At 45.6% G+C, this 15,000-nt stretch overlaps 2 protein-coding genes across 2 annotated transcripts in view; one reads left to right on the forward strand and one right to left on the reverse strand.

Moving 5' to 3' along the window:
- The window catches only part of pdgfc (platelet derived growth factor c), a gene marked incomplete at both ends in the record, with an annotated part of 63,044 nt that extends 62,284 nt beyond the window's left edge, over positions 1-760 (reverse strand). Inside the window, one exon of the mRNA XM_080843367.1 lies at positions 649-760. Coding sequence (XP_080699493.1) covers positions 649-760 — 112 coding nt within the window. The remainder of the gene's footprint in view (positions 1-648) is intronic.
- A 4,387-nt stretch (positions 761-5,147) lies between these two features.
- glrbb (glycine receptor, beta b) overlaps positions 5,148-15,000 on the forward strand; it is a gene marked incomplete at both ends in the record, with an annotated part of 31,108 nt that continues 21,255 nt past the window's right edge. The window contains 4 exons of the mRNA XM_080843045.1: positions 5,148-5,192; positions 8,885-9,030; positions 11,055-11,161; positions 12,839-12,906. Coding sequence (XP_080699171.1) covers positions 5,148-5,192; positions 8,885-9,030; positions 11,055-11,161; positions 12,839-12,906 — 366 coding nt within the window. The remainder of the gene's footprint in view (positions 5,193-8,884; positions 9,031-11,054; positions 11,162-12,838; positions 12,907-15,000) is intronic.

The raw sequence follows: 15,000 nt of genomic DNA on the forward strand, positions 1-15,000 counted from the left end.
AGAAAAAATAGGCTATTTTACTGACCTCACAAGCAGTCCTTGTAATTGGCGTTAAAGGGTACACGCAACCCCTATATGTCAACAAACAGCCATCATTTGTAAATGGCTAGTGTTGGACATATGTGTCCAGAAAGCCTGTCACGCAGCCTTGGCCCCCACTCTAGTTTATTTGAATTTTAAGAGTATGTTAAATAGAATCGTTGACGAAAGGCAGTTTTTTTCTACAAGCCCTCTCAGCAAATCGGCAAGGTTCAGAGGCTAAGAAAATTACACAGCCGCGGGCTACTCGCGCTGAATGAATGGGCCCTTTCTACCAACACAGAGTAATCGCTTCTTGTGGTACACAGGTTCCAGGGGACCCCTCTCCCCAATTCCCCCCTTTAAACATACACACACCGGCACACATGAAAGCCCAAGGTAATTTCCACTTCCTATCCAGGATAATGCTGTTTGAACTGAATAAAACGCGGTCATTCATTGACATTTAAACTCAAGCAAGATGTTGTGAGGCGACAGTGTTGGCCTGCGGGCCGTTCAGGGGCGGAAGCAAAGTGGTGAGTGAGAAAGTAACTATGTGACCGGTTCAAAGCGCTCCAGACTTGCACAAACACGGGCTCAATGTTATAGGAACGAGGCAGCTTCACTTACCGTTCTGTTCCTTAGCTGCGGAGTGGTGAAGTTTACTGATGTGACTCGATTCCGCTTCCACACCATGCTGTTGGAGAGAAGATGCTAGAAGCACAAGTAATAACTGGATCATTTGGATTCTGTGTGGACAGCTACGATAAAGTACTGTGATGCGGAGTCTCTATCACCACGCAGAAATCGCGCTTAAAAGACCCCAGTCCGATTTTGGAAACATCTGTGGGCGATAGCTGCAGAGTAGTATCCTCATAGTCCTGTTCAGCGACTGCCAATTAAGCCAATCCTGATGATGAAATCGTCAAAAAAGAGTTGAATTCAACCTCTCCATCCAACCCTCCCAGAACCAACTTTACGCAGGAGAGCCAGCATAAGACGCACCTGTTGCCGAGGTTCAGAAAAGTTTTAGAGGGGCAGCGGGAGCTGTTTTAATTCAGAGGTGCACAATCCGTCTGTGCCATTGAGTATTTTAAAGATAGACAGAAGTAACTGTACGTGTGCAGTGTGAAATGCGTCACCAAAGTAGTGACTCAATTTTAAAAATCCGAAAGGGTTCGTTTTTTTTGCATTCTGCGCTCCAAAGACGAGTTGTCCATGATATTCAGAGGAGTCACAATAAAGTTCCTCCAAAAAAGCACAAAAAGAGTTGGAATGCAGAGGCAGCTGGGAAGTGTTGAAGTGATGTGGGCAAGCGAGGAGAATTCCTTTTCAGCCGCTCGGTGCACACTTCACTTTCAGAATGGACTGAGACGGAGGGTCGGGAGCCTCGGAGAGTGCAGATTAGTGACGACACAACAGGTGCTATACATAAAGTCGAACTCCCCATCGGAGGGAACTCCCCACAGGGGCGGGGACCATGCAGTGGCTGCGGCTGTAATTCAATAAAAGACTATTTTTCTCTCATTTCCACGAGTGTGTGTGTCCCCGTTAGTTCACTACAAGCACCCCTTTTGCCGCTGTCTTCCTGCTTGAGTTGTTTTTGAAAGCCTGGATACGCATCAGAGGAAAAAGTAGACTAACAGTTATTTCACACACATTAATAGCTATGCTTTTAGATGTTATAGTCAGAATGATTTAAAGGAAACTGTTTTCCGTATATACTTTGTCATTATATTTCTTTTCACTACATCAGTGTGCCATTAGTCAAGAGCCTGTTTTATTCCCGTCCTCTTAATGAGTCACAATTTACACATTGTAACGGTCCCCTTATGGCAAATTACCGTTTAATCATCTGGACGTGAAATGTTTACGAGCTTGGCGGAGGACCGAGCCTGCCACTTGGCACACATTTTTCCTCCATTCGCTTTCCCAAGTTTGCTTTGCTATGCCGCTCGGTCTTTTCATCATCCTGTCGCTCATTTGTTTCACCATTCTGAAATGAGAACAGTTACTAATACAATTGTAGAGGAATGTTGGAGAACGTCTCAATTTGTTATATCAAAGTGGTAGACAGTGCAGTCATAGCCCGCCTGCTGGAACTAATTTCCGTGCCCCAGCTCTGCACGGCACCTTCTGGCAGCCGTTTCATGTGGGCACTCTCATCTCCTCCTTGTCATTGGATTCCTACAGTGTTTCCCCTCGCTAAGCCAAGACAGACAAAACAAGTAGAACTGAACACACACACACACACACACACACACACACACACATACATACTCTCTTTCTCTCTCTCTCTCTCTCTCTCTCTCTCTCTCTATGCACACAGATATGATTCAACAAGACATGATGCAACACCTCAGCAACTCTTTTCTGAGAGACTTTAAACAAGAACCAAAAAAAATAACACACGAAAAGTTTGTTGGTCTTTGGCTGTACTTGTATTTGTGTGTGTGTGTATGTGTGTGTGTGTGTGTGTGTGTGTGTGTTTGTGTTCTTGTACATGTGTGTGTGCGTGTGTGTGTGTAGTTGTACATGTGTGTGTATGTGTGTGTACGTGTGTGTGTGTGTGTATGTGTATGTGTATGTGTGTGTTCAGTTCTACTTGTGTGTATGTGTGTGTTTGTGGGCGTGTACACGCTCTCAATCCTTTGGCATCAGCAGTCCAGAATTGTGACTGAGGGTCTCTGTACAGTGACAGATGCTGTCCCTGTAATTACCTGTCCACATCCCGTGTCCACTGGGACCCTGAGCCAGCGGCCCATGAAGAGGAGCTCATGTGCAGGGTGGCAGGGCAGCGAGGGGCCTGCAGGGGCCAACGAGGGCCAGCTCCTTTGTGCTAGAGGGAGTATCACATTCCACCCCCACAAGCTTACCACAGATGTCAGCACGTTAACCAGTGCAGTGGAATCTCTCTCTCTCTCTCTCTCTCTCTCTCTCTCTCTCTCTCAATTTCTCTGTCACTGCTTTTGTAGGCATCTCCTACTTTCTTTCATTCTCTATCTCCTTCTCTATGTGTCCGTCACTCCCCCTCTCTCCCCCTCCTTCTCTGGGTATATGTGTCTGTCACTGTCCTTCTTTCTCTCCTTCTTTCCCTCTCACTCCGTTTTCTGTGGTCTTTATGACTCTCCTCCCCCTTTCCTCTGTCTGCTCTCTGCTTCTGACAGTGTGGTATGCCTCGGACAGCATCCACGGTGGTATTGTGAATCACTCAGACTTTGATTTAAGAGAAGAAGCACAATAAACTGAGGAAATTGAGTGTGTGTGTGATGGGTGGGGGGGATGGGGGGAGGGGGGGCTCTCTGAGTGGGGGGCTTACCATGTCATGAAATCAGAGCCGAGGAGAGAGTGGAACGTGTCCAACAGGCATTTCACAAGTGCCAGAGAAACCACCACATTCTCAGGGAATCAGACTGACAGACAAACACAGACGCTCCTTCACAATCCCTCACACTCTTTTACAGGGGGTCCCTCAAAGTTCACGAAGGACCATTCTATGCAGTGGTATGGTATGGGTCCCAGACTCAACTCTTTAATTCTCTCATCCAATTAGGCATGCATTATACTGTAAGATCTCATAACCGCAATCTTCATGTCACATTGAACCTTCAAAACGCTTTCACTCTTATTCTTCTACTGATGTCGTCTTACTTACATCCTTCCTTTAAGAAATGATGAGTGTATTTTTATGTCTCAATAGAAAGACCATCCTGAGGGGGTTTCCGGTTTACAAACTCCCTCCCTCCCCTTCTTTCATCCTGTGCGTTGGAAAGGAAATCAAAACTCAGACACCCAAGATGTTCAAGCTGCCTTGTCAGATATCATACTGTAGTAAGTAAGAAGTAAAACATTGTATAATTTCCCTTTCTCTCCCAATCACACAATCACAACTGCATGGGAACAATTTAGATTTACACAATTTAAACACTGTACTATGCACGCCTTAATATGGCATGATACTGGAGCTACTATGAAACATAAAACTGTTGAGTCATTTAATACAAGACAACAAAAAGAAATGTTTTGGAAAATCAATCATTTCGTTGCTCATGTGATATCAGGAACCACAGTAAGTAATTCAGATACAGCAGTGCATTTGAAGGGCGGTGACTTAACATGGCATTCTGCCTTGAGACTAGAGACACCTGGTGGTACACCTTGACCCTACATTTAGCTATCTGTCATGTACCACGACCTCCTAATTGTGTTTGTGTGTGTGTTTGAAATGTGAGTGTGTGTGTACATTTTACATGTGTGTGTCTGTTTGTGTATGTGTGTGTGTGTCTGTGTGGGTGTGTGTTTGTCTGTGTGTGTGTGTCTGTGTGTGTGTGTGTCTGTGTGTGTGTTTGTGTATGCGTATGTGTAACGTATATGTATGTATAACTGTGGGTTTGTGTGGACGTGTATGTCTATGTGTGTGTGTGTGGGGGTGGGGGGTGGGGGGGAATGAGTGGGTTTGTGTGAGTGTTTGGTTATGTGCCATTCTGAAACTTATAACGTGGGCCAGTATTAAAGTTGTGACGCTAAGCCCAAAGCGCTAAATCATATTATCTCATCTCCTGGCTGCATCCCCGGGGCTTTCGCCTGTGCTGATCTCTGCCTATCGCTTCTCGTAACAGATAAAAAAAACAGCTGATTGCCCATTGAAAGCCAACGGTCCCCCTCAGGGGAGAGCTAAGCTCTCTTTTCAGGGCAGCAAAGTGGTTCCTCCCGCTCTGTCACCACCACCTCTCAGTGCGCTCAAGCGAGGAGTGTGTCAACACTGTTTGCTCGGACTGAGAGAGAAGGAGAGAGAGCACGACCGGCGGATGCCAAACACAATACCAGACTGAATCTGCTGAAGCCCCCGTGGCATATTTTTGGATTCGCCCCGGCGTTGTCAGTCAGAGCGAGGGCCACAAGCCAGACATTGAACATTAACCTGAGAACAAGGCATGCTTTGTCACAGCCGGGTCACTGATTGATTGTAAGCATTGTAGTGGCGTGCTTGGACACGCAATTGTCAAACACGATTCAGCTGCATGGCTTTAATTGAATTTACTGTATGTATGTTCTCAGTATGTGTGTGTGTGTGTGTGTGTGTTTGTATGTGTGTGTGTGTGTTCCTTAGCCGTCATTCCTGTAGCAGGATGGAGGGCAATCCTGGAGCCAAGTTTCTGCCAGAATGCGGGCTGGTATTGGATGTCGCTAGTGAACAATGCCTGAGTCAATAGGCCAAGGCTGCATACCAGGGTGGACTGTGGTGATTATGAGAAGTCGGCATTTTCATGGTCCTTTAAGGGGCTGCACATTCCCTTCATATAGAGCCCAGATGAACCTCACTGCACTGCACAGCACGCCGACCCCACAGATCTTTGTCTTTGGGAATGCATAAACACATGATGATGGATTCTGTCATGACATTTCTGTCTGGTATTTGACTCTATCTTTTTTTCTCTCGTTCTTTCTCTCTCCTTCTGTCTCTCTCGTTCAAATTAAAATTAAAATTACCATGGCCATAAAACATTGCCAGTGCAATAAATAGATTAAGTTTATGTACAAAACAATACGAAAAAAAAGTATAAAACAATATCTGAAAAATACAAAATGAATAATCTCTTTCTTTCACTCTCTCTTTATCTCAATCTTCATCTCTTTTACTTTCTTCTTCCATCTTTCCTTCTTCTCATTTTGGTGAGCTTGATTTAATTTTATGAGTAGGTCCGTTGTATGCACACTGAAGATGACACAGTTCGCACAACCAACCCCTCAAAAGCCAGAATTTAAAGATTCTGAATCCCACCCGCAAGCATACACACACACACACACACATACACACACGCTGCAAAGAACAAACATCCTCTCATGTACTCACCGCAATGTACACACACACACACACACACACACACGCACATACACGTCTAAACAGAGTCACAGATCAGTAGTGTTAGCAGAAATCCACAAAAAATTATATTATATATTATATTAATTGTCAAAAAACCCAGTGAGTTGTCTTTTTTATAGTGCTCTAATTAAATCCTTGGCCCTGTAATGCAGAGCTGTGCAACAAAATAAACGGTTACACAGCACACACACTTATCTCAGATGAGAAATGACAGGGACGAAAACGGGATGCAAATGAAACAGGAAGAAGTAGGAATCTGGCAGGAGGAGTTAAAGTCTTGCTATGGGAACTACTGAATCGTGGCAGAACAGGCCTGGTTCTGTTCTGAAACACACCCATCTGTAAGGAGAGAATGTATTAAAAGGGGGAATTGCTGATGATGTCCCAAGACTACCAGGAGCGTACATCAGTGATACAGCGTGACACTCGTTTCAGTGTTATTCCGGCGGCTGCATTCGTGTTTTGCACTGATTTCATTGGTCCCCTTTAATCTGTGAGTATTTTGAGAGAAAAAAAAAAGCTGTAGGACGTGATACTGGAGGCCTTGTGGACACAAACTGTGGCGTGAGCCAATTGCACTTACATAACCACCAAGGCGCTAGTGGTTCAGCAAGTGAGGAGTTGCGCTGAATTGAGTTCCATGAAGACCGCTACTGCGCATGTTGCATGACAGGTGCACACACGCAAGACTCCATCTTGAGCATCCTTAGTCAAGACAATTGGACATCCATGCATTCTGCCAAAAAACGATTAAAACCCCCTCTATAGTGTAGGAATAGCAGTAAAACTGGCGACGATGGAAAAACGGCATGTTGTTTACATCAGCTCTGACTGAGTAAAAGGTGGAGAAGGAGGCGATACAGACCGCGTTTGGTCATGAAGGCTTTCTAACGACTCTTTGCACCGTCAGCTGTCTCCGATCGGTGTTGTGTTCAGTCATCGGTTTAACGGCAAAGAATGGTGAGTAAAAATCATCCCTTTTCTTTAATAAAAAAAAAATACGCTTTTTTCCCCGCGAAACGTTGCGCGCGATGTGTATACGCTGGGCATACGCTGTCATGCGATGTTATTTCCCATTGCTTCGACCCAACCCCCCTCTCATCATGGTGGTCGCTGTTGCTCCGTTTCCCCATCTGCCGTCAGACCTGCCGCTGATGTTTCTGCTCCGGGGGCATAGAGACGTCCCGTTCTCCCGGGTTTCCGTCTGCCCTTTTGACAGCTGAACTCACTTGATGCTCGTTGCATCCACAGGTAGTGATGCCATAGCTACGGTTTTACGTGCGGTGCTGTGGGAGGGGGTTTTTGCAAAACATTACTCCGCGCTGGTCAGATACTTGCAATGCGCTGCTGGTGACAGCACGTCCTCAGGAGGCTTCTACGTCTCCATCTCATGCAGCGATGTCTTAACTTATCAGTTATCGAATCAATCTTAGCCCATTTAAAAGTGAATACCTTTTTAATCTGACGTGACAAACATTTAAGCAAACGCATTACATCTGCAAATGTCTGAGGATGTATGCTTTGCTGTGAGTGGAACTTTGGCCTTAAAGGTGTCATTGGGACTGTCACATGGCGATGGTCTTTGGCAGAGGAGCCGCAGGGTAGTATTTCTGGTTGCTGATGTTTAAATGGAGACTTTTAAGATCTCAAGCAGTAGGCCTGCGCCAGGAGAAGGGAGTGTAAGGGGGGCATCCATCCAAGAAATAGAAAGAGGAGGAATCTTTCTTTCTCTTTCAATATTGTTATTACATTTTCTTCAATTTTTTTGTGCTCTCTTTTTTTGTTATCTGTCTCCCTTTTTCTCTCTGTCCTATACGCTGTGTGTGCATATCTCTTTCTCTCTTCCCCTTACTATGTGTGTGTGTGTGTCCTCCTTCTCTTTGCCCCTTTCAATCTTAGTATCTCTTCTGCAGGTTGTGTTAAAGGTTGTTAGTCATTAGCTTGCAGAATCTGCTAAATCAATAACAAAGCAGTCTGGCTTCCCCAAGCCAGGCCCGTCCTTGTGTGTGTGTGTGTGTGTGTGTGTGTGTGTGTGTGGCCGGCAGCCCATTTCTGCTCCAGACGATGAACAGCCAGCCAGAGGTGGCGGCCAAGGAGAATTACGGAGGCACACTTTAGAGCCGTCTAGACAGGGACCTGGCAGCGCCCCACGGAGGGGAATCCTCCCAGTAAATCGGGGGTTCTGTATCGGAATCACATCAATCTGCTCGCTGCTGCGAGTCCTGGACACCCCTGGAGTGCTCCTCCGACAACGTCACCTCATCATCAGCGTAGCTCAGGGTTCCTCAGAAACGTCTCCAGACCTCACGTTTCACTAAATTTAGTATGGAAATATATCTTTCATGGAGGTTGAAAAAGGGAAGTGTTGTCTTGGAAATGAGGATTAGGTCAGTTGAGGCCTAGGGCTGTCTGGCTGCTTGTGAAAGCGTCCAGAATCAGGACTAGGCCATAAATTGTAATTATTATTTTACTGTACATTCATCTGTTAAAAAGACACCATTGTCCAAATGATGTACACTATATAGGTCACGTGTACATTTTCATCAATATGCATGCCAAATTGTTGCTGCCAGTAACTGAATTTTCTGCAGGAATTCTTAAAAATGGAAGTTATGTTGGAGAAGGGGGAGGGTTAATATGAAAATGTGTGAATTTGTGAAAACAGAAGATCACAAAATGATCCTGGAGGGACTGGGTAAACGACAGGACTAGTTTGGGTCCAGTGCTTCTCTGGTGAATTCTCTTCTCAATGCAATTGTACTCTTCACTATTCTCTTACATTCTGATTCTCTGCCCATCACCCTCTGCTCCATTTAATGCAATGCTAGTCCATTCTGTGCATTCAGGCATGCAATGCTAATCTGTGCTGTCGCAATCTGCTCAAAACCCAGCTCTATTTTGGGACCATTGCCACTCTGTGTGGACACTAGATTTGATGTGTTCGTTTGCTTGTTTGTTTGTTTGTTTGTTTGTTTGCCGTAGACACTGCGCCTGCGACCCTGCAGGATGAAGCTGATGCTGAAGCTGGCTTTGGTGCTGCTGCTGTTGTGTGTTGGGATTGATGAAGGCTCCGCCAAAGAAAAAGGCTCGAAGAAGGGCAAGAAAGGGCCGCAGGTCTACTGCCCATCGTAAGTAATGGCAATCAGAGGACGGGTCTCATAAGACGGGTCACACATTCACAATTCAATTGTGTACTCAGCAGAGTGAATATATACGCTATGTTTCTGAGCGTCATCATCTCTCGTCATCACATCATCATCATCATCATCATCATCATCAGCAGCTGAACATCTCCAGACACAGTACCGGTCACGGGTTGGATCTCCTGAAGGTTGCAGTAGCTTAATACATCACATTCTCAATTTGCAGACTTTTCATTTCTTGAGAGATTCTTTTCCTCAGTAAAATAAATAAATTATATCACCATTTCTGTTGTTGCTACTTTAGTTCAAAGACTGATCCTCTACTCTATGGACACGAGACACTCTATTTTTAAGGAAGGAGTGTTTATCAAATGGGACTTGAGCTCTGATCATGCTCCAGGACTCAGTTACAGATGTATTTGCAAAGCATTGAAGCTTAGTGTTTTGATGTTTGTGAATAGAGAGCCATGGTGGTTTTGTCACTGCTCTCATGCCAGACAACCCCTTATATAAAACATACATACTGTACATCCTCCTGAGAACATCTAATGCCCTGTCAGAGCTACAATAGGTGGTCCTGCTGTACCTGATCCTGTTTGGAAGTTGTTATGGAAGATGATGCTTCATCATTCTCTTGGTGTCTGTAATCAGGAACTAGAGAGTTGGTACCATCCAGCTCTTTCAGTCAATAAAGAAGCTTTGACTGAGACGTCATCCTGTGCCTGCCAATTACTTACATTATTGTAAGTGGAGGGAGAGGACTTGAAGTGGGTCAGTCTGGTGGAAGTTAGCAAAAGATGACATCACCCACAGCATTTTAGCGAATAAGTCTCCATATGGCCCGTCATATCATCCAGTCTAGTGGTCATCGTGATATAAGCTTGATACGTGGTCATATGACCTTGCCCATAGGTCATGTGATCTGGCATAGTGGCCATGTGATCTAAAGTGGTGGAGGTCATATATTCTGAGTCTAAGGCTGCTTTGGCCTATTGGTCCGCCCCTACTGGTACATATTGAACTGAATGCATGTAGAGTCTGGTACATGCATTTATCACAGAGACTATCACAGAGACTTCACATCTCCGGAGATGCAGGCAGAAAATAGTAAAAGGCGTTTCAAACGTGTCCCAGTGGGTGTCTAACTTCAGGCTAGATTCACCTGTCATCTCCTCACTGCTGTGCCAGACGGACACGAATATAACCCAGACTCAGACGCAAAGCATGTCTCGACTCTGCTTTTATGTGTTTGCACCCAGATACAGAGAGAGGGAGTGAGAGAGACAGAGATAGAGGGAGAGCGAGAGAGGGGGAGAAAGAAAAAAGGAGAGAGGGAGAGAGAGACTGAAAGAAACAGGGAGGGATAGAGAGAGACTGAAGGACTTAACTTGCACTTACAGCAGTTACATTCGTGCACTTTTTTTCTTTTCTTATGTAAAATAGTATTTATTGTTACATTAGGTCTGTATTGCTTGTAGCTTGACAGTTCTCTCCCTTGTACGTCGCTTTGGACAAAAGTGTCTGCTAAATGACTAAATGTAAAAGGAGACATGGAGGGAGAGAGAGAGAGTCTTTTGAAAGACTCTTTGATTTAAGAATAAAATTTCACTTTAGTTTTGAGTTACTAATCCCTCCTATAGTTTGTGTGTGTTTAAGTAACACTATAGAAAGGGTTCCCAGGGGGATGTGGTTCTAAACAAAGCTCAGATGGCCTGAAGTTAATAAAGTTAAGAATCCTGCCAGAAGAGGCTGTTCCCAGACGCACGCACACACACTCGCTCATGCATGCATACATCCACCCACCTACCCCCACACACACACACACTCCTCCGTCTCCCAACACATTGACGCTGTGTTTAAAAAAGCACCTAATCAGAAACATAGGTCGTCTCTCTGCAGACCCACACCCATGTGTGCAGTGACGTTTTGGGATGGTTTGATGAGGCAGATGTTGATGTCCGGATGTTTTCAGCTCCTCATCTCTGCTCTCCTGTCTCTGGTACCTGCAGGCAACTCACAGAGGCGGACCTGGCTCGCGTCCCTCCTAACACAACCAGCAACGTCTTGAACAAGTTACTGATGACCTACGACCCTCGCATCAGGCCCAACTTCAAAGGTAAGGGTTTGCTCTTCAGCCGCCATCATGCCTCCCTTCTTCATCTGTCAGAACCTTAAACATCCTTACCCCACCCCTGTCTTCACCCCCATCTCACAATCTTAAACATTCATACACACACACACACATACACACACACACACACACACACACACACACACACACACATACACTATCTCTCATCTCTCTTTCCCCCATTGATTATGTGGGCATGGTGGCATGATGGCCTGTCTTACAATCCCAAGCCCTGGCCCTCCTCCCCCCTCCAAAGCCCAGTGCATGTGTGCTCTTGGCCCAGGTACTGGGTCTGATTTGTGATTCAACGTATAGCTGGCAGGCAAATATCTTCCTATACATACCATTTCATGTCTGGCATTTTCCCCTTAAAGCCGCGGTGAGCAGGCTGCTTTTTGATCATGAAATAAAAGACGTGAGCGGTACGAATGATGAAAGGGTGCCAACTGGTGCCCAGATTCTTTCCCCGGGCGGCCCTACCCACAGGACAGGTGCCCTTCCAGATCACGTTTCTGTAAACTGTCTCGTCTGGGGTGGGGGGGTGGGGGGGGGCATGTGCTCAGACCCAGACTCAAACCCCATACAGATGGACGGAATGTGCTGCACGCTATACAGTGATCCTACAAGACATTAAAGTCAACATCCAGAGCAATGAAACATTAAACACACACAAAAAAAAGTTGATAAAGTGAAGCTATCAATGTAACAGCTGAAGAAGGACATTAATCTACATGTTCCGTGTGAGTGTGTGTGTGTGTATGTGTGTGTGACTGCAGATGTGTGTGAACATGGGCATGGACTACAAACACAGTATATGTGCCCTACATATACTGTATGTTTGTGTATTTCTTGTTTCTTGTGTGTGTGTGTTGTGTGTGTGTGTGTGTGTGTGTGTGTGTGTGTGTGTGTGTGTGTGTGTGTATGTGCATGGGTGTGTTTTCCTGCATGCATGTAAAATCTGTATGTACGTGTGTATCTGGCTGTATGATGCTTAACACTTGCGGTGTGCCTGTGTGTTATTGCTCCCCATAAGCTCCATCTGTGCCCCTACCTATATGTTTGTGTGTTTTCTTGTGTGTGTGTGTGTGTGTGTGTGTGTGTGTGTGTGTGTGTTTTTGCTTCCCATAGGCTCCATCTGTTCCCCTACACTCACTGTAGTCAGATGAGAGCTGAAGGCTTCCATTACAGTAGCCAGCCAGCCAGCCAACTCTAATCTCCAGAGCTGAGCTCCAGCCTAGGGTTTTATGGGCTCCACCGCTACTCATAACAAGCAACATGCTACTGCAGACTCCATTTTTCATCCGTGGTCCGATGAAGTGGGATGGTTTAGGTCGTTGTTAGTGGAATATGGGACAGAGAGGAGAGTTTCTGCCAAGCGGTTTACTGAGCATTGCGTTAATATCCAGGTTTTAAACACAAAGTGTGAAGTCATACATGCAATTACATCAGCTCCTACTACCAAACATTGGCCCCTCATTTTTGGGCAATTTTGTAAATGCATATTAAATGCAGGAATGTAGGGAGAACTAAAGTCATGGTACTAGCAGATCACCAGGAAAAGGTGATTGATACACACAAGGGTGTTGCATATTTTCATTGGAAATGATCTCTAGTGAAATGATCTGAAGTGAATATCTGCATGTTTTTCCTTTAACCCTGCAGGAATCCCAGTGGAGGACAAAGTCAACATCTTCATCAACAGCTTTGGGTCCATTCAGGAAACTACCATGGTGAGACCCCATCTCTTTTCCCTATCCAGTGTCTTCTCCATTAATTTGCCTTGAACAGCTGGGATCATAGAGTAGAGGTCTTCATACTCTAGTCGATCAGATTCATACCTTAGATATTAGCATAGTGTGTTATCACTGCCTAATCTAGAGTGACTCTTTCTGAAGGATGGGAGTGGATCTCTTAATTGCTTCCGTCAAAGCCCACGGAAGGAGAATGCTGGGGGAATAAAATCTAAGGTTGTGCCGTCTCTTTGGTAACAGGTTTTAAAGACGCGGCCACTTTCTCCTTTCTTGGTGAAGTTCGGTGAAAAAGATGGTAAAAAGTACCTATCGATCAAAACCTGGCATTTTCCTCTATCAATGATTCAAAAGATTTTTGATTAGTAGAAATGTAATGTAATTGCCTAAGGAGCCATGAATATTGATGGCGATTTATCCCCTTCATAGCCAGGCACTACAGGGCATGCTTCTGTTCCCCTTCACTACAGGACCGCTCTGCAGAATTAAAATTGAAACAGGCTGGTGGGTTTTGGCTGTGACATCCATCTTCCTTAACAACCCTGTGGAATGTGAATGGCTGTGAATCAGACAATAAGCCCAGCAACTTTCCCTCAATTTTCTGTCACGTCTTCTCTCCCCGTCCACAAAGAAAAAGAAGGGGGAAAAAAAACATCAATAACACTTCAAAGGGCTGAAACTATGTAAAAAAACATCAGACATAAGATAGATGTCAGATTACAGGCGGCAGGCAGCACTGCCTGGGATTTAAAACTCGTCTCTGTCTCTCATTAGTGCGCTGCTACGCCAGACACAGACACAAGACATAGACCAACACACACACACACAAAGCACAGACACGAGACTCAAGACACAGCTGTCACATCGAGAACCCAAAGGCTCACGAGACACAGACGTCAGATACAGACATGAGGCGCGCAGGTGTGGTTTTTCTCCGGTTCCGTGTTTGTGCCATCTCACGCTGTGCTGGGTCATATGCACCGATCGTTGTCAGTTTTGTCAGACTGGGAGTGTCCGGTGGACTCTCAGCCGGGCGTCGATCAGCCGAGCGAGCCTCGCATCCAGCAGTGAAACCGTGGCAACAGCAGGAACACACACGCGCCAAGCGACCCAGATGATGTGTGTGACTCAGGAGAGGACCCAGCCTGAGGACAGAACTCTCATTGCAGACCGCCAGAATACTGAAGGGTCTGATCATGGTGAAACAGCGGTCTGAAGGCACCACTCCTAAAAAGCTTTTCCAATATCAGGATGCCCCATACACACACACACATACCAACAAACCACACCTACACACACACACACACACACACACACACACACACACACACACAGGAGCCACAGCTGGAGCATGTGCCATTCATTTGGCATATCATCCATCCTCAGGTCCTTTCCTCTGTCCAATCTCATAAACCTACAGTTCACATGAGCTGTCATCGCCTGTTAACACACACACACACACACACACACACACACACACACACACACACACACACACACACACACACACACACAAACACACTGTGGGAATCATCACAGTCATCAAAGTGGGTCAATGTGGACTTCTTCACAAGAAGCTAATGAATGCTTGGAGACTACACAGCGTTCTTTCCAACGACCACCACCTCTATTTGTTTGTCACACACGTACCCTGCTCACACACACACACACACACACACACACACACACACACACACACACAAACAGAGATGCTCATGACATGTATAAGTGTATTAGCCCCTGGGTAGGTCTCTGATGCCGTCACGTCTCTTTGGTGTTGATGTGTGAAATGTAAATAGGGTGTTGCCATGGCGTTGCAGCTGCATGACCTCTGATCCTATGCTGACGTGAAGCCACTTTATCCAAAGATACGTCAGTGAAAACAAGCCACAGATGTTGTGAGAAAAAGCTCACCCCACACATACACACACACACACACACACACACCTTACCTGTGCGATGTTGTCCTCAGGCCTGGGGAGGTCAGCTGTCAGGGTGGTGACAGCCATGCTGTGTTTAGCATTCAGGTTGATGAGTGACGATATCATGCAAGCAAGGATCTCACTGGCGCTAACA

This window comes from Sprattus sprattus (genome assembly GCF_963457725.1).
Source record: "Sprattus sprattus genome assembly, chromosome: 8".
Classification (NCBI taxonomy): Eukaryota; Metazoa; Chordata; class Actinopteri; order Clupeiformes; family Clupeidae; genus Sprattus; species Sprattus sprattus.